Source organism: Salvelinus namaycush, chromosome 9 (genome assembly GCF_016432855.1).
Source record: "Salvelinus namaycush isolate Seneca chromosome 9, SaNama_1.0, whole genome shotgun sequence".
In the NCBI taxonomy this organism is placed as follows: domain Eukaryota; kingdom Metazoa; phylum Chordata; class Actinopteri; order Salmoniformes; family Salmonidae; genus Salvelinus; species Salvelinus namaycush.
In genome coordinates, this window is record NC_052315.1 from 30,517,379 (window position 1) to 30,537,500 (window position 20,122).

General features: G+C 41.6%; 1 protein-coding gene across 3 annotated transcripts in view; it reads right to left on the minus strand.

Annotated features, from left to right (window-relative positions):
• The window catches only part of LOC120053941 (S phase cyclin A-associated protein in the endoplasmic reticulum-like), a 106,748-nt gene that overhangs the window by 19,400 nt on the left and 67,226 nt on the right, over positions 1 to 20,122 (minus strand). For all 3 annotated transcript variants that reach the window (XM_039001268.1, XM_039001267.1, XM_039001266.1), the window contains exons 24-26: positions 10,105 to 10,228; positions 2,715 to 2,944; positions 943 to 1,098 (exon numbers count right to left, since the gene is read on the minus strand). In XM_039001268.1, coding sequence (XP_038857196.1) covers positions 943 to 1,098; positions 2,715 to 2,944; positions 10,105 to 10,228 — 510 coding nt within the window. The remainder of the gene's footprint in view (positions 1 to 942; positions 1,099 to 2,714; positions 2,945 to 10,104; positions 10,229 to 20,122) is intronic.

Here is a 20,122-nt window from a genome sequence, read left to right on the forward strand (position 1 = left end):
GGGCAAAACAACTGTCAACGCCAAAAGATTATTGAGATGGAAACTGTATTTCGTCTCCAAATGTTTATTGAGAACATAAATAAATGTACACAATAAGCACTTGTCTCTCAAATACATCATTACAGTTGTTGGTTAGCTTGCTAGCGAATTTAAGCCATATTAGCATAGATGTGCCATCAGTCGAAACACTTCAAAACAAGACATGGTGTAAGAACAAGATACAATTAGCTGAAACGAGCCACTTAATATTCCCCTAATGGCAGCTTTTTGTCATTGTTTCTAGCTTTCTGACCGTTCAGAATCATAACACACACAGCCTTCTGCCCCATTGATGCAAACACATTTGTGACGTTGTCAGGCAACCCGTCTAGAATGCAAGGTTTTGGCAACAGACCAGCAATATTTAGAGTTAAAATACCTCTGTTCTAATTCAAACAATGACACTACAGAAACTAAAGGGATCAAATGTACCCATATGACCACTGACGATATTTAACTATGAGGGCAGCATTCCTGTACTAAGGGTCATGCTATCTTCGTCGGTATTGTGTCTCAGTCTGTATGCTTAGCCTCTGTCAGCGGTGCCATTGAGCCTCTCTCGGGGCAGGTCACAGTAACACGTGGGTGGGCTTCCCCTGGCGTGCTGGAGGCAAGGGTTTATGGTGAGTGACAGAGCACAGGGGTGAAGTAGATGCCTATCTCGATCAACAGTAACGATGGGCTTGCCAGCGCTCAGACTAAAGGAAACCACTGAGTGTGATTGAAAAGGAGGCATTGTCTTTGTTTGAGCTCCAACAACAAGTCTTTATGGGATGGCCGGGCAGACTTAAAAGATCCAACGGTGAGTCACTCCTGTCATTAGTCTTGTGAACAGCCGTGCGTGATCACAGGGGGATGTCTGGAGAGGAGGGTCATAGAGGAAGGGAGACTGCTGCCACTCACCGGCCGGTCACAGCGAAGCACAGCTTACACATGGCGTGCAGCAGAGCGGTGGCCTGCTGGAGGAAGGCAGACATCTTGGGGCTCTCATCCACCGGGCCCTGGACAGACAGGAAGCAGCTGTACAGCTTATCAATCAGACCCATGTTTACCACATAGCTGAGGGAGGGACACAAACACAAAAGGAGGATAAGAGTGAATCCACATGAACAAAACAACAAACAAAACTTTCACAATGAATGAATGAAGTCTGTCCCGGTGAAATGTTTTATCCTAACAAAGGCCCTCACTGATAGTAACTCACCGACAGCACAGTTGAAATGTGATCTGACCTAAGCCCTCTGTACTCCCTGTTATTACTGTGATATTTGTGATATTTGTCTTGTCTGCTCTCTCAGCCACAAATCACTGGTAACAGCATCATTAGATGGCGGTTGTGCCCCCGTGCCAGGCCAGAGACAGGCCCGACTGTCCGCTGACCTGTGGCTGCCTCACGGCTAAGGTATGCCTCTCCCACCACCGCTCAGCCCCCTTTAGCCCTACCCACCATAGGGACAGACAAGGAGGCTCAGCTGTCAATCACAAGACCTCCCAGATGTACCAGACAGCTCAGTCAGGAATCAGGAAGCCAGCCACTGTTCTACACTACAGGCATCCATCTATTCCTTTCCCTCTCCGGCTCCGCTTAGCTTACTCCCTTAACTTGCTAGCATACCTTTTTGTTGTTGGGACTGTCATTCAAAATGGCAGCCTTCTCAAGTCAGATAATTTAAAAAAATGTGAAACCTCCACAAAAAGGTCATCTGACACTTGAACCACGGCAACTTGCTATGACTATCCTCTTCCACAGCTTCACCTAAGCTGAAAGAAGCTGGCCCATAGTCTGTTTGAAAAGCTGTTTAGTGTTCAGTCTTGCCCCGTTACACGCATCTGTACGTTTCTGACACTGGTAGGAGATAAGTATAGTACAAAGCCTGGTGAGTGATTGGTAATAAGAAATTAAGACGTAGAAGCGGAATGCTGATATTCTCTTTGTGTGATTTACAGTTCACCATAATGGGAAAGTGTTGCAAAAGTTAACATCTTTTTTTATCTTATTTCCTCCCTACCATTATATACATAATTTGAGGCAGTTGAGGTAAATCGCCCATTGCCTTGCAGGGATTACTAGACACCATTTTTCCTCAAGATCTCCCCTGTCTCCTGGGTTACGACTGGTACATAGTATGAGAGTTGGGCCTGTGCAGATGCTCTGGTCAAATGAATCATTGGCTGTGGGAGGGGATGGTTGGAAGACTCCACTCTTCCTGAAGGCTTGGGCCTGCCTTTCCTCACCGCCCCACGGTGCCAGGAGAGACAGCCCATAGCCCCTGCTACTCAAAAGCCAAGTTCAAGGGGATGTTGCAAACTTCCAGGAGTGTTCTTTGTTTATGTTGCCCTAAGTAAAAAAAGGACTTATTACTTTGCTGAAGATTTTGATCCAGAATGTGTGAAAAAGTACTATTTGGACACATGTCAGAGGACAACCTCTCTCAAAGCCCCTGAGGAAGGAGGAAACAAATACAAATACTGGGACCTATTCCAAGGGAGCTGACATTTTGTAGGCTATTTCTGACAGTAACTAAGTTATAATATCAGTGGTTTCCCACATCAACCCTGTCAGTAAGAGAGTGGAGGGGGGACATGGGAGGTGGTGGAAGAGAGGTACTGTGAAAGGGAGGAGGGCCCCAATAGAGCGGTGTGTGGTTTGAGAGAGATGAGGAGGAAGAGCTTACCTGATGAGGTCCTGGGCGCGGGTGTTGAAGGACTCTATAGGGGAGGTCTTGGTCTTGGTGTCTGGTGACATGATGCGAGGGGCGTCCCCGCGGCCACAGTCAGGGACATAGGGACGGAGAAGGCTCAGGACAGTGGCGCTGGTATGCAGCAGGCCGGTGGTCAGTCCCTCAAACACCTGCTTGTTCACACTGCGACCAAATATGGTCTTGTCTTCATCTGGGACGAACAGCTGAAGGAGGAAAAGACTGTGGTCAGTCAAAAGCTCTAAACCTCCACCATGTCACAGTCCAGTCTGTACCAGTAGCTCAATACCTGCATTCTCAAACAAGCTTGTATCACATACTGCACAGCGCATTCGGAAAGTATTCAGACCCCTTGACTTTTTCCAAATTGTTACGTTACAGCTGATCCTAAAATGGATTAAATTGTTTTTTTCCTCTCATCAATCTACACACAATACCCCATAATGACAAAGCAAAAACAGGTTTTTAGAAATGTTTGCATATTTATTCAAAATTAAAAAATGACATAAGTACTTTGTTGAAGAATCTTTGGCAGCGATTACAGCCTCAAGTCTTCTTGGGTATGACGCTACCAGCTTGGCACACCTGTATTTGGGGAGTTTCTCCGAGTCTTCTCTGCAGATCCTCTCAAGCTATGTCAGGTTGGATGGGGAGCGTCGCTGCACAGCTATTTGAAGGGCTCTCCAGAGATGTTTGATCAAGTTCAAGTCCGGGCTCTGGCTGGGCCACTCAAGGACATTCAGAGATTTGTCCCGAAGTCACTGTTGCGTTGTCTTGGCTGTGTGCTTCGGGTCGTTGTCCTGTTGGAAGGTGAACCTTCGCCCCAGTCTGAGGTCCTGAGCGCTCTGGAGCAGGTTATCGTCAAGGATCTCACTGTACTTTGCGCCGTTCATCTTTCCCTCGATCCTGACTAGTCTCCCAGTCCCTGCCGCTGAAAAACATCCCCACAGTATGACGATGCCACCACCATGCTTCACCGTAGGGAATGGGCCAGGTTTCCTCCAGACGTGACACTTGGCATTCAGGCCAAAGAGTTCAATCTTGGTTTCATCAGACCAGAGAACCTTGTTTCTCATGGTCTGAGAGTCCTTTAGGCTTTTTTGGGCAAACTCCAAGTGGGCTGTCAAGTGCCTTTTACTGAGGAGTGGCTTCCGTCTGGCCACTACCATAAAGACCTGATTGGTGTCTGAATAGTTATGTAATAAGTTAGTTATGTAATAAGTTATTAGTAAAAATGTATTAGTAAACATTTCTAAAAACCTGTTTTACCTTTGTCATTATGGGATATTGTGAGTAGATTTATGAAAATGTTTCAGAATAAGGTTGTAAAGTAACAAAATGTTATGCGCCGCCAATTATGCACCGCCCCATGGGTCTCCCGGTCGCGGCCGGCTGCAACAGAGCCTGGACTCGAACCAGGATCTCTAGTGGCAGAGCTAGCACTGTGATGCAGTGCCTTAAACCACTGTGCCACTCGGGAGGCTCCACAAAACACTTCTTACGCAAAAACATAAGACCCTTCTTAACCTGTTTGGGCTGCAAAGGGCAGTATTGAGTAGCCAGATAAAAGGTGCCCATTTCAAACGGCCTCGTACTCAATTCTTGCTAGTACAATATGCATATTATTATTACTATTGGATAGAAAACACTCTCTAGTTTCTAAAACCGTTTGAATTATTTCTCTGAGTGAAACAGAAGTCATTCTGCAGCACACTTCCTGACCAGGAAGTGGAAAGTCTGAAACCGAGGCTCTCTTCTACTTCCTGCCTATAAATGGTCATGAGATCTATTAGTATACATGCACGTCATACACCTTCCCCTGGATGTCAAGAGGCTGTGAGAGAAAAAATGAGGTGATTATCTTGGTCTGAGATGGAACACATCATCTTGGAATGACGTGTCCCCCATTTTCGGTACTCTGAAGAGCGCGACGTGGACAGTGGGATTGCCTTCTCTTTAGCTGCCGTAATAGGCGAGTACTATCTCCGGCTTTGATTTTATTTGATACATGTCACCATATCATCGTAAAGTATGTTTTTTCAATATAGTTTCATCAGATTATTGAACATTTTTCGGGAGTTTTGCCGTGTTCCGTTCTCTTCCGTTTGTTGACATGGAGAGATTCACGCTATTTGGCTAGTGTGCATGCTAATTGAAGAGGGAAAGTTGCCGTTCTAAATCCAAACAACGACTGTTCTGGACAAAGGACACCTTGTCCAACATTCTGACGGAAGATCACCAAAAGTAAGAAACATTTTATGATGCTATTTCATATATCTGTCGTGCATGTGAACTGGTCGTCGGCGCCCAAGTGTTTCTGGCTATTGTGGCTACGCTAATATAACGCTACATTTTGTTTTCGCTGTAAAACACTTAATAAATCGGAAATCTGGAATCTGTAATCACAAGATGCCTGTCTTTCATTTGCTGTACACTATGTATTTTTCAGAAATGTTTTATGATGAGTAATTAGGTATTTGACGTTGGTGTCTGTAAATATTATGGCTGCTTTCGGTGCAATTTCTGATTGTAGCTGCAATGTAAACTATGATTTATACCTGAAATATGCACATTTTTCGAACAAAACATATGCTATACAATAAATATGTTATCAGACTGTCATCTGATGAAGTTGTTTCTTGGTTAGTGGCTATTTATATCTTTATTTGGTCGAATTTGTGATAGCTACTGATGGAGTAAAAAACTGGTGGAGTAAAAAAAGTGGTGTCTTTTGCTAACGTGGTTAGCTAATAGATTTACATAGTGTCTTCCCTGTAAAACATTTTTTTTTTTAAATCGGACATGTTGGCTGGATTCACAAGATGTGTACCTTTCATATGCTGTATTGGACTTGTTAATGTGTGAAAGTTAAATATTTTTTTAAAATATCTTTTGAATTTTGCGCCCTGCACTTTGAGCTGGCTGTTGTCATAAGTGTACCGACGCCGGGCTGCAGCCATAAGAAGTTAAGAAAAAAAATTTCACAAGATAGTTCGTAAGTGCAATTCCTCAACAATATCTTAAGATTTAATTATTCTTACGAACATCTCAAATATCTTCACAAATGTTTCTTAAGATGTTTGTTGCTAGGCAACCGATTTAGCTAGCTATCTAGATAGCAATGGAAATCATGTTAGCATATTACCTACTGAGGTTACTGTTTTAAAACATGTTCTTGGGTTTAAAATAAATCAATACTGAAACTTTCAGATGAAGTTTGAGAGTGAATTAAACATGTTCAATTGATTTAATGAGCTTATTCTCTCACTGCCCTGAATTTAAGACAAGGGTTTAGCTATCTTGGAAGAACAACTCCAAAAACTTTATTTTCAAGAATCAAATTTCTTCAACTTTTTGCTTAAGGAGATAAATAAGAAACAGTGGAAAAACATTTCCAATAACGTTTTTGAGGAACAGCAACTTTGATTAACTTTCTTCAAAAGTCTATAGTCAAGGAAAAATGGCAGTTAAGAAATGTATTCTTAAGAAGGTTTTGTGAATCTGGGCCCTGGTCATTTAAACCTCAGCCTGCCTTCTAGAACACAGACAATTGAGACGGAGGAAATATCCCTTTCTTTTGTTTACCGGCAAAGGCCATTTGTATTGGTTGGAATCCTGATACACCATGCCATAAACAACACACGTGTTATTGTATAATTCATCAATTGTGGGCCATAAATCGGTGATTAACAATCAGTGTGACATGGTTACTGTTGCCGTGCCAGACTGCTACCATATGAGAGGTCTCAGAGGTATTCCCTCTCTGGTAACAAAGGAAGCCAACCGAATACTGAGACTGTGGAGAAAACCACTGGACTGGAGCTAACATAGGGGAGGGTTCTGTATTAACCATCTGTGGGATTAACTAAATGCTCCCCTTACCCTCACCTTAGACAAATAAGGGCTGAAAGAAGAATCAGTATGCTCCAAGTTTTGACATGATTTAGTTATCCTAAACTCTTTATTACAAGAAGAGCACAAGCATCTGAAAAATACTCCAATAAATGTTTATTAATAAAGATATATTTAGAGAGATTCAGGGTATATAAAGACCAAAGGAATTAGTGATGGGGGGGGGGTAGATAGTTACATATCGCAAAATTATTTTTGGACGATATATCGATATTTGGCTAAAAGTATCGATTTGTACTGTAGGTAGCAGTAGCTAGAGGTAGTTGGCTGTATGTGCCAAAACACCAGTATTTTTCCATCCTATAGCTCTTCTTTTTAAATAGTGAGCCAACATGTTTTTAGCAATTTTACTTCACTGACCGATCAAAACTCGTTTTCTCATGCTCTCTCATCTCTCTGCAGCAGACATATGGTGAGCAATAGGTTTGGAACATAAAATCGCAATAAAAATCACAGTATTGTATCGAAATACATTTTGAATTGTGAGAATCACAATACATATCGTACCGGTACCTAAGTATCATGATAATATCGAATTGTTAGGTCCCTGGCAATTCCCAATCCTAAAAAGGTATGGAGATCCTGTGACAGGAGCACAGAGTGCATTTCCCCTTTTAGATATAGTGCCTTCAGAAAGAATTCATACCCCTTGACTTACTCCCCATTTTGTTGTGTTACAGCCTGAATACAAAATGGATTAAATATATTTTTTCACACTCACACAATACCCCAAAATGACAAACTGAAAACATGTTTTTAGAATTTTTTGCAAATGTATTGAAAATGAAATCTCATTTACATAAGTATTCACAACCCTGAGTCAATACTATGTAGAAGCACCTTTGGCAGCAATTACAGCGGTGAGCTTTCTACACCTGGATTGTGCAATATTTGCACATAATTCTTTTCAAAATTCTTCAAGCTCTGTCAAATTGCTAGACAACCATTTTCAGAAATATCTCAGTTACATACACTACCGTTCAAAAGTTTTAGAACCACCTACTCATTCAAGGGTTTTTCTTTATTTTTTACTATTTTCTACATTGTAGAATAATAGTGAAGACATCAAAACTGTGAAATAACACATATGGCATCATGTAGTAATCCAAAAAGTGTTAAACAAATCAAAATATATGTTATATTTGAGATTCGAGAGTGTGCAAAGCTGTCATCAAGGCAAAGGGTTGCTATTTGAAGAATCTCAATTATAAAATATATTTGGATTTGTTTAACACTTTTTTGGTTACTACATGATTCCATATGTGTTATTTCATAGTTTTGATGTCTTCACTGTAGAAAATAGTAAAAATAAAGAAAAACCCTTGAATGAGTAGGTGTTTTGACCGGTAGTGTAAGTATTCACACTCCAGAGTCAATACATGTTAGAATCACCTTAGGTAGCGATTACAGCAGTGAATCTTTCTGAGTAAGTCTCTAAGAGCTTTGCACAACTGTATTGTACAATATTTGCACATTATTATTTTTTTAATTATTCAAGCTCTGTCAAGTTGTATGTTGATCATTGCTAGACATCCATTTTCAAGATTTAAGACAAAACTAACTCGGCCACTCAGGAACATTCACTGTCTTCTTGCTACGCAACTCCAGGTAGACGTGGCCTTGTGCTTAAGGTTATTGTCCTGCTGAAAGGTGAATTAATCTTTCATCTAGTTGTGTTGTTTGGAATATTACATTTTGTACGGGCTTCCTTCTTTTTACTCTGTCAATTAGGCTAGTATTGTAGATTATCTACAATGTTGTAGATCCATCCTCAGTTTCTCCATCGCAGCCATACATCTCTGCAACTGTTTTAAAGTCACCATTGGCCTCATCGTGAAATCCCTAAGTGGTTTTCTTCCTCTCTTGTAACGGAGTTAGGAAGGACGCCTGTATCATTGTAGTGACTGGGTGTATTGATACACAATCCAAAGTGTAATTAATAACTTCACCATGCTCAAAGGGATATTCAATATCTGCTTTTTTATTTTTACCCATCTACCAATAGGTGCCCTTCTTTGCGGGGCATTGTAAAACCTCCCTGGTCTTTGTGGTTGAATCTGTGTTTGAAATTCACAGCTCAACTGAGGGACTTTATAGATAATTGTATGTTTGGGGTACAGAAATGAGGTAGTCATTAAAAAAATGATGTTAAACACTATTATTGGAAACAGAGTGAGTCCATGACTTGTTAACCAATTATTTACTTCTAAACTTATTTTGGCTTGCCATAAAAAAGGGGTTGAATACTTAATGACTCAAGAAATTTCAGCTTTTCATTTTAAATTAATTTGTAAAAATGTAAAAAAACACAATTCTACTTTGACATTATGGGGTAGTGCGTAGGCCAGTGACACCTAAATGTAATCAATTTTAAATTCAGGCTGAAACAAAATGAGGAAGAAGTCCAGGTGTGTGAATACTTTCTGAAGGCACTGTAAGTGACATTTTGGTGTGTGTGTTGTAGAAATAAGGAGATTGTCAGGTAAAACGTCTGAAAACATCTCATTTAGACTAATGGTTAGGGCAGCATGCTGACAGCATTAGTAAATCCACCAACATTCTCCACAAATCTAATTAAAAAGAGGGACAAGCACCGACGGCGGCACTTGCTACCCCCACCCACTTCCAAACACAAACACACGTGCGCACGCACGTACACACATGTTTTTACATGGACTATACATGAGCCCCATATTTGTCACTATCCAACACAACTTGAAAAGTTCGCATTGTGCTGTTCAACATGTCAGTCGTCAGAGCAGCTGTGGGAATATGTTTTATATAAACTGAAGTGTACAGGCTAATCTCCCCCTCTGTGCCCTCAGGAAATATGACAGCTTTGGATTGGAACTCAGGGCTGGAAAAGGAAGCCCCAATAGAGTTCATGTATGTAGCAAAGGCCATGTCTGTGCCTTGTCTGGTTCTGTGAAGTGTGCAGCCGCCACCGTTAGATGTTTGGAGTCGGCTGATGTTTACAGTCTCAGAGAGTGCTGAAGGATATGGGCTGACAGGTAACCCAGCCGCCATATTGCCTTCCTGACAGGCTGCTCTTTCCCTCCCTCTCTCATTCCCTAATCTGCGTGGCTAAGCCTGTGGCTGTGGCAGGGCCAGGATTTATACTGTAGCGTGTGTCTCTCTCTGTCTTTTATTAACACAGTGCCAGGAAGGAATAAATGCTGGTGATGAGGTCCTAGTTTTTCAGCACTTAAGTGTTGCATGTAGCCAGGAGGAGAATTTACAGAGACATTGGAAGGGATTCATTAAACAGCCTGGTCCTTGGGTAAACTAGCTGCAGTTTCGATCATGCCATGTCACCTTCATAAGTATCACACAAACTTTAGTGACTCAAGCAAAAATAATACGTGTTGTTTGAGAGAACATATGTTAATTAATGTTATATCAATAATGGTAGTAATAGGAGTTGTTTTCTATGGTGTGGTGAAAGGACACTTACTGTAAGCTGATGTAGCAGCAGGTCCATGAGGAAGGCTATCTTGTTGCTGAAGATAACATATGTGCAGTTGAGGTGGCAGCGAGAGCATGCCAGATAGTAGGTGTTTATAGCCGCACATAGAGACCTGAGAGGAGAGAGAGACAAGAGGGAGAACAAGATGAATCACTTGTCACAAGTAAAACTAAATAGTTCAAGGCAGAATGTTACGCTCTATACAGCTCATTCAAAACAACACGAGATACAGTGTAGGAGTTTATCATGGGCATTGACAAGGCTCTCAAGTGATCAAGAAACCAAAACACACTACACCAAATGTGTGGTTCCTTAAAAGATTGTTTTATCTTTGGCAGAGTTGAAGGCATATACATCACTGACAGCAAGAGACAGAAAGCAACATTCAGGAACCCAGTTATAGTAACTACTACTTATGCTTACAACGAGACTACCTCACTAGTCAACTCCTTATCCAGAGTGGGACAGTAATAAGACAAGAGATCTGCATAACCAGAGAAGCTGCTGGATGGAATCTGCAATCACAGTGCCAGGCAGTCCAATCTGGAGTCAGATCCTGTAGTGTTTCCTCTGTGGAGATAAGGCCATTCCTCTCAGCAGCTCTTCAGCTCAGAGCCCCAGGCCACAGCCAGCCAGAGCAGAGCAGTGAGCGGAACATGCCTCTGTATTATGTCTGCTTTAAACAAGCCCCAGAGACGATTAATGCTACAGATACCTGATGAATCATTCTACTCTGACTGCTGCTCCCCCTCGCCCTTCTTTCATCACTTAATATTTTCTGACAACTGTATATTTTAGCCAATAGCAGAGTGGCGTGTCCTATCTGCTCTGAGGAAGAATGGAATCTGGCTTTCCTATTCTAAAGTAGGCCATGTTTATTTCAACTGGTAAACATTTTGATATCTACCGCAACCTTCACATCTGCAATGCATTTCCACTCCAACCTAGTCGGCATATAGAGAGAAAATATCAGAGACTGATGTAGGCCTAGGTGGATAGGTCTGTCAATAACTTCCTCGTGACCAAAATATTCCAGTTGTTTCATATGCTAGTTGGCAGATCTGTCATTTGCTCCATATCATTATTGACATTGTAGTGTAAAGCTGTCAGACATAGAATGTGGTGATAATGTGAGAAGCATTACATTGTGAGTTATGGGAACATTTCCAAATAGTCCATCAAGGTCTGGTTAAGCACGCCAAGACTTGCTTACTAAACATTTTTACAGTAAGAATCTTACTGTATGGGTATCATATGCCATATGTGTATGGGCTTTCTAGCCAAATAAAATGTTTGGGTCTTTTCCACCAACATTTATCAACACATTCCTGAGAAAACACAAACCAAACCTGGTGTGTTGATCCCCGTTTCCACCAATCACTACTTAATGACATCTGTTTATGTGTCAAGCACCAAAACACATTCATTATGTTATATTGATATAAAGTATATTATAAGGGGCGGTAGGCAGCCTAGTGGTTAGAGAGTTGGGCCAGTAACCGAAAGGTTGCTAGATCGAATCCCCGAGCTGAGGTAAAAATCTGTCGTTCTGCCCCTGAACAAGGCAGTTAACCCACTGTTCCCAGGCAGTCATTGTAAATAAGAATTTGTTCTTAACTGACTTGCCTAGTCAAACAAAGGTAAAATAAAAAAGTATTGAAATGGAGTGGTTAGGATAAGACAGCCATCATGGATGAGTGGAACGATAACACAACCTCTATCGGGCCAGAGTGAAGTAACGTGAGAACCCCACCAAACTGTGCTCTCTGGGCAGCCGACCAGCACCGGGGCTGCCTGCCTGACTGATCCCCCCCCCCCAAAAAAAACCCAGATCCATGATTGAGTAACTCGGCAAGAAGTCCGTTTTTCACTGACATAATTCCACCATCATTAGAAAGACTGTACCAATTGAATGAAATACTAGTTGTTTTCCTCTCAGTCTGATGCTGCGCTGCTTAGATATATGTCCATATCAAATCAAATGTTATTTATCACATGCTTAGTAAACAACAGGTGTAGACTAACAGTGAAATGCTTACTTACAGGCCCTTACTAACAATGCAGATAGAAAAGAACTAGAACAATTAACGTACAGAGATGAAACCAAGCCATTGTCATTCCCATGCCTGACACAGTGGGGAGAAAGGCCATTTCATATGAATATTCCTTCAGGTACTGTGATGGAATGCAATAGCAGGGTGTCAGGTCACCTGGTCAAATGACAGGGTTGGGCTGATTCTGTTACAGCTTCGACATGAAAAGGCCTGGGAAATCTATAAGACGTTATACAAAGTATGAGGAGAGGGATAGCATCAGAGCAGTCAAATGGAACATGAACGATAACCTTACAAAAAAAAGGCAAGGTCAATATTTAAAATATTTTGTAAATATTAGGCTACAAAAGCAACGCTTGCAATAGGCAAACACCATCTTCACAGTGTCCATAAAAACCTGTCAACCATAGCACCCTGTTTTTTCACCATGTATAAGTAGAGGTTGCCCTGCCCAGAATGTCTTTATCCATGTAGGGAGATGGGGGGGAGAGGCCAGTCCCCAGGTGGCTGCCACTCTTAACCAGCAGATTAAAGGGCACATCCCCAATTTATTTACTCTAATCTTATTAGGGAGAAAAACAGCCGTCGACTGCTTCCATTCTCTACAAGAAACCCATGTGACAGGAACCAAGATGGATCCAAAGGAAAATGTTGCTGTACAAGTTAACATTGCAAATGTATGCTGAAAATGTTCCATCTAACTATACAGAATGCACATTTCATTTTATAGCAGTTCATCTATTAATCATTATATTGATGATTTTAGTCTTTAATTCAATTCCATTCCCATTAGAATATCACCACTAGGTTTGCAAAAGGAGGGTATATTAAAGGAAACTTTTGAACGTTTACTGGTAAACTACAAGAATTGTGGTAACTTAAGGATTTTATGTAATTTATCACAAGACATCTGGTGGCCCTTTTGGGTACTTCAAATGATCCTCTTTGGCCTTTTGTGTGGCCTCGTCACATGTAGAATAAATACAATAATCAAATATGATGATTTTAAAATAAATAAAAAAAATAGAATGACAAAGCTGTAAAACAATATCCTAAATATAAATCAATTTATTGAAAACTATTTGTTTTTAATATGAGGGTTTCGGCATGATATATCCTATATATATATATATATATATCATGCTGAAATAAAGGTGTAAGTTATATATACATGAAAATAATACCATTGTTGATTAGATATTTTTTTCATTCATTATTTTCTCTTGAACCATATGGTCTATCTACTAGAAACTCATGGACACAGATCTACTTTTTTAAATAATATATGAATAAAAAAAATGTATACACACACACATTTAAAAAAAATTGTATTATTATTTATTCATATATAGTATAAAAGAAGTATATCTGTGTCCATGAGTTTCTAGTAGATAGACCATATGGTTCAAGAGAAAATAATTAATGAAAAAAATATCTAATCAACAATGGTATTATTTTCATTTGACTCCACAACTCTTCCAACTATTGATTTTTTTCACAACTGCCAAACATTTACAATAAAGAAATATATATATACACACACACACACACACACATACATACATATATATTTACACATGTATACACACACACACAATATACTGTATATAGTGGGGCAAAAAAGTATTTAGTCAGCCACCAATTGTGCAAGTTCTCCCACTTAAAAAGATGAGAGGCCTGTAATATTCATCATAGGTACACTTCAACTGTGACAGACAAAATGAGGAAAAAAAATCCAGAAAATCACATTGTAGGATTTTTAATGAATTTATTTGCAAATTATGGTGGAAAATAAGTATTTGGTCACCTACAAACAAGCAAGATTTCTGGCTCTCACAGACCTGTAACTTCTTCTTTAAGAGGCTCCTCTGTCCTCCACTCGTTACCTGTATTAATGGCACCTGTTTGAACTTGTTATCAGTATAAAAGACACTTGTCCACAACCTCAAACAGTCACACTACAAACTCCACTATGGCCAAGACCAAAGAGCTGTCAAAGGACACCAGAAACAAAATTGTAGACCTGCACCAGGCTGGGAAGACTGAATCTGCAATAGGTAAGCAGCTTGGTTTGAAGAAATCAACTGTGGGAGCAATTATTAGGAAATGGAAGACATACAAGACCACTGATAATCTCCCTCGATCTGGGGCTCCACCCAAGATCTCACCCCGTGGGGACAAAATGATCACAAGAACGGTGAGCAAAAATCCCAGAACCACACGGGGGGACCTAGTGAATGACCTGCAGAGAGCTGGGACCAAAGTAACAAAGCCTACCATCAGTAACACACTACGCCGCCAGGGACTCAAATCCTGCAGTGCCAGACGTGTCCCCCTGCTTAAGCCAGTACATGTCGAGGCCCGTCTGAAATCTGCTAGAGAGCATTTGGATGATCCAGAAGAAGATTGGGAGAATGTCATATGGTCAGATGAAACCAAAATAAAACCTTTTGGTAAAAACTCAACTCGTCGTGTTTGGAGGACAAAGAATGCTGAGTTGCATCCAAAGAACACCATACCTACTGTGAAGCATGGGGGTGGAAACATCATGCTTTGGGGCTGTTTTTCTGCAAAGGGACCAGGACGACTGATCCGTGTAAAGGAAAGAATGAATGGGGCCATGTATCGTGAAATTTTGAGTGAAAACCTCCTTCCATCAGCAAGGGCATTGAAGATGAAACGTGGCTGGGTCTTTCAGCATGACAATGATCCCAAACACACCGCCCGGGCAACGAAGGAGTGGCTTCGTAAGAAGCATTTCAAGGTCCTGGAGTGGCTTAGCCAGTCTCCAGATCTCAACCCCATAGAAAATCTTTGGAGGGAGTTGAAAGTCCGTGTTGCCCAGCAACAGCCCCAAAACATCACTGCTCTAGAGGAGATCTGCATGGAGGAATGGGCCAAAATACCAGCAACAGTGTGTGAAAACCTTGTGAAGACTTACAGAAAACGTTTGACCTCTGTCATTGCCAACAAAGGGTATATAACAAAGTATTGAGATAAACTTTTGTTATTGACCAAATACTTATTTTCCACCATAATTTGCAAATAAATTCATAAAAAATCCTACAATGTGATTTTCTGGATTTTTTTTCTCATTTTGTCTGTCATAGTTGAAGTGTACCTATGATGAAAATTACAGGCCTCTCATCTTTTTAAGTGGGAGAACTTGCACAATTGGTGGCTGACTAAATACTTTTTTGCCCCACTATATATATATATATATATCACAAACACATATATATATATATTCATGTATAAAATTACCAAAAATACCATAGATTTACATAGATTACCCGTTATCTTCTGAAAATTTGGAAGTTTCGGGTAACTTTGGTAAATTACCGGTAGCTTTGCAACCCTAATCACCACACTCTCAACCAGAGTCAGATCTGGAGTCATGAACTTCCACTGACTTCTCACAATCGACTCAGTCAACTACTCATGTAATGAGCATGCAATTGCTTTGTAACACAGCTAATCAGACATGTTTTAGGCCCGCTAAACAAATGGCGACTGTCAGAGGCACGTTTGAGTAATGTCCTTACAGCAGCTCATGCAATGAGCAATCTCGGTGATCCATCTTTAGCTCCCTCCCACCTAATTGAGCTTAATTAGCATGACACCTGATATCATCCCTGTCCCTGGAATCTGTCGCAGTGCCCCCTTGATGACAGCCTATTTCAAAGATTGAGGAGCAATTTGGTAAGGGGCCATGCTATTCCGTCTCGTGTTACCCATGCACTATGTAGGCTGCGTTGGTTGATCCACGTATGCCAGTCCATCCTAACAGGCAGCATACCTCCACCTACACAGCTCTGGGTGCTCATTTGACAGCATGCCACACTCACTGCCGGAACCAAGGATTTGGTGCCTGCACCAACCGCCAGACTACACCCAGCGGGAGATACAACGGGTACATTGTTAATCTGGGATTAATGAAACCTTATTTTGTAGACGTGGGATTAGGTTCCACTGACGGCCCATACTGACAGGTTGCGGAGAGAGAGAGCAAGAGAGAGGAAATAGGAGAGAGAGAGATGGTGCTTCTACACCTGCATTGCTTGCTGTTTGGGGTTTTAGGCTGGGTTTCTGTACAGCACTTTGAGATATCAGCTGATGTAAGAAGGGCTATATAAATAAATTTGATTTGATTTGAGAGAGAGAAGAATAAGAAACTTGGAGAGATGTAGATAATTAGCAGTTCAATCTGCTCACCTACTCTAAACTGCTTAACCTCAGACGGTCGGCCACAGCAAACCACCCTCCTGTTCTGATGAGGCCATAGACACACACAGCCATCTCAAGCCAGGAGCTATTGTAAAGGGCTAGATAGAGACTAAAGACACAGACTGGACTAGAGCACACAGTATTCTGGGCCAGCCCCCTGGGACAACCATACACCGTGGAGCCCTGTGGGGATCACCGTGGGTGGCCGACAGGCTCGGACATGACAAGGGGGCTGGGGGATTGGGAGTGTCACTGATCTCTGTGGCTGAATTAAAACTCTTAAATTTAAACTATCCCAGAATCCATAGAGTATCCCAGGGGCTGATAGACAGATGGCTGGGAAGGGAAAAATTAGAGCGAAGGTCAGGACCCCCCCGCAGTATAGTACTGCCCCAATATCCCAGAAAACACTTAGGGCTCAAGAGTATTTTCTTAGTGACATAAAAACACAACAGAAACAGCATAATAGTTTAGGGTACTGGGAAAATACCAGGTAGACTCCCCTTACAGGTAAATGTTTCCAATTTTCAGAAGTCTTCCCTTAATGCAAAGATAATAGGACATCATCCATGTAAAAGACTCTTTATGCTTTTGTCACTGGGTTATCAAGCAGGAGATCGTTCCACCTGAACCTCAAGCTCACGTTTCCCAACATCTCAGTGCTTTTCCTATGTGCCCAGTCAGGCCTGACCATGGAAATGCTGCAGAAATTTGACCAACTTCCAGATCAGGTTGAATCCCTGCTTTTCAACAGGGAAAATGTGTGTTCATGGAAAGAAAACTAACCCTAAGCCAAAATACAAGGTGAGGAGCAAATCCATTTCCTGGTGCTGTCAAACAATCCCTTCATTCACTGCTATCTAAATGACACTCATTTGATTCTTCTGTTGATCTTTCCGATACCCTGAGTGCTTCCAAGACGTTCCACACTGGCTGGGTATGAACTGGGAGTAATCTGATGAGCCTTCATGCATCACACACTCACACCATATAACGACATCCTGAAATGAAACCTAAGGTAGCAGCTTTGATTACACAGCATACACTCAGTCATGTGACTGAGGTGGGTAACTAACTATGAGTGTTTTAACATGCAGTGTCCTAGCATAGCAGTGTCACTGGACTATTCATTTTTATTCGTGTTATTTAACTAGGCAAGTCGGTTAAGAACAAATTCTTATTTACAATGACAGCCTACCCCGGCCAAACCCTAACCCGGACGACGCTGGGCTAATTGTGCGCCCCCCTATAGGGACTTCCAATCACAGCCGGTTGTGATACAATCGAACCAGGGTCTGTAGTGACGCCTCTCGCACTGGGATGCAGTGCCTTAGACCGCTGCGCATATCGAGAGCCTTCTCAGAAGTTAAGACCTCTCTCTAAAACTAAAAAGCTTAAATATAAGCTGGTTTCATTTTCAATGTGGTAGAACAGGGGCCTGCCCCTGTTCCACTCATCACTTAGATAAAACAGATACCAGATACCACAGTCATTTTGAATTGTATCAAGTGTCCTCTACCGATTCTCTCAAATTCAACTCAAAAAGTTATACGACCTCTTCAGCCCTTCGGGTGGGTCAGTCTGTCTGTTCTGACGCTAGCTTCTCTTGTGCTGAGCCCAGACATCACTGGGATAAACTCCCCCCAGTCCTGTCTCTCTCCTCCTCTACTCCCCAGTGACCCCTACTGGGAGACACAGGGACATGTCCCATAAACACACAGTAGTTGACACAAGGTTGGAATACTTCAAGAATGCATCCATCTTTCCTTGATAGAATTACACATCTGAGAAGAGTCAAATTTGTTAAAGTAGTGATGTGGAAACTTTGCTTTTGCTAATTAAATCATGCAGGGATTTCTCCAAAGTGAGGAAGGATGTGCTAATAAAGATTGAAAAACAGGGCCAGAACGGCATCTCCGTTTACCCCCCCCCGTCTAACCACACCTCCAGACTGGGGCAAAACATTTCCTCACCATATAATAATAATGATGCTGAAGATAAGTGTCTCCAGAGGCAGAGAGAGCAGAGCTGTGGTTTTGCCTAGTGAGGATCTGTGATCATTTACAGCTTGTTTTAGACAGCTCTGCCCCCTCCTCCCCAAGGGAGCACAACACACTCTCCACTCAGAATCACAAAGAGAAAACACATTCACACAGAGTAGGGCTCACACTTGCAAGGTCTTGAAGAAGATACGTAAAGCTTAAAGAGAAGTGATACTAGCAAGAGCAATGTGCGGGTTTCTTCTTTTTTCTCATCTTATTCAACTGTTGCCATGCACCTGCTGCAGAGATAGCTCAGATGTGCGAGTGCCTTTTCAATTTTGAGAGAGTATTGTTAAAATTCCTCTAACAATGGATGTATATTTTTTTCTGTTTCAACTAGCAGGGTTCTTATTTTTTCTCAAAAATACTCCTTCACCTTGAGATTTGAATATGCAAATTTAACAGTAAGAGTGTGATAAAGGTAATCCAGGTGGAGAACAATTAAGGATCATCTTCACACACAAGACCATTTGGTTTATGGATGACTTTGCAGGTAAAAATCTCTGGTATATCATATATACTGTGTTATATTGATGTTAATGAGAGTTGTTGCTCTGCTAGTCTAGACATGGATCCAGCGGCCACAGGGTTACACAGGGACATTAGCCGAGCCTCAGAGGAATTAGCTCATTAATGTAATGGTAACAACTAGGAGTGGGCCTCCCAGGGGGGTAATATTACCCAAGCATCTCCGACTCTGCAGTTGACTTTTTTGTAAATCACTCAGCTTATCTGAGAGGAGGCGATCAATACGGCAGCATTACTGTAAACAGATAATGTAGCAAGCGCTGGGGGTTAGTGTCTATCTCACAGACGCCGACCATTACGCCATACAGCCACCCAGATGAACAACAGTGATTAGTGGACAGACGGGCCATGTCCTTGTGTTGAATCTCATCACTGGCTCCCAATATTCCCATCCCTTGCCCTTACATTTCCTCTATATTGTAAATGTGTGTGTTTATATATAATGAATGTGGGTGTAATACATGTTTAACCATGTACAGGGCTACGATGAGTGTGGGCTGGATTTTATATATTTATTTTATTTCACCTTTATTTAACCAGGTAGGCTAGTTGAGAACAAGTTCTCATTTGCAACTGCGACCTGGCCAAGATAAAGCATAGCAGTTTGACAAAAACAACAACACAGTTACACATTGAATAAACAAACATACAGTCAATAATACAGTAGAAAAAATAAAACAAAAAGTCTATATACAGTGAGTGCAAATGAGGTAAGTTAAGGGAGTTAAGGCAATAAATAGGCCGTATTGGCGAAGTAATTACAATATAACAATTAAACACTGGAATGGTAGATGTGCAGAAGATGAATGTGCAAGTAGAGATACTTGGGTGCAAAGGAGCAAGATAAAGAAATAAATACAGTATGGGGATGAGGTAGTTGGATGGGCTATTTAGAGATGGGCTATGTACAGGTGCAGTATTCTGTGAGCTGCTCTGACAGCTGGTGCTTAAAGCTAGTGAGGGAGATAGGAGTCTCCAGCCTCAGAGATCTTTGCAGTTCGTTCCAGTCATTGGCAGCAGAGAACTGGAAGGAAAGGCAGCCAAAAGATGAATTGGCTTTGGGGGTGACCAGTGAGATATACCCGCTGGAGCGCGTGCTACGAGTGGGTGCTGCTATGGTGACCAGTGAGCTGAGATAAGGCGGGGCTTTACCTA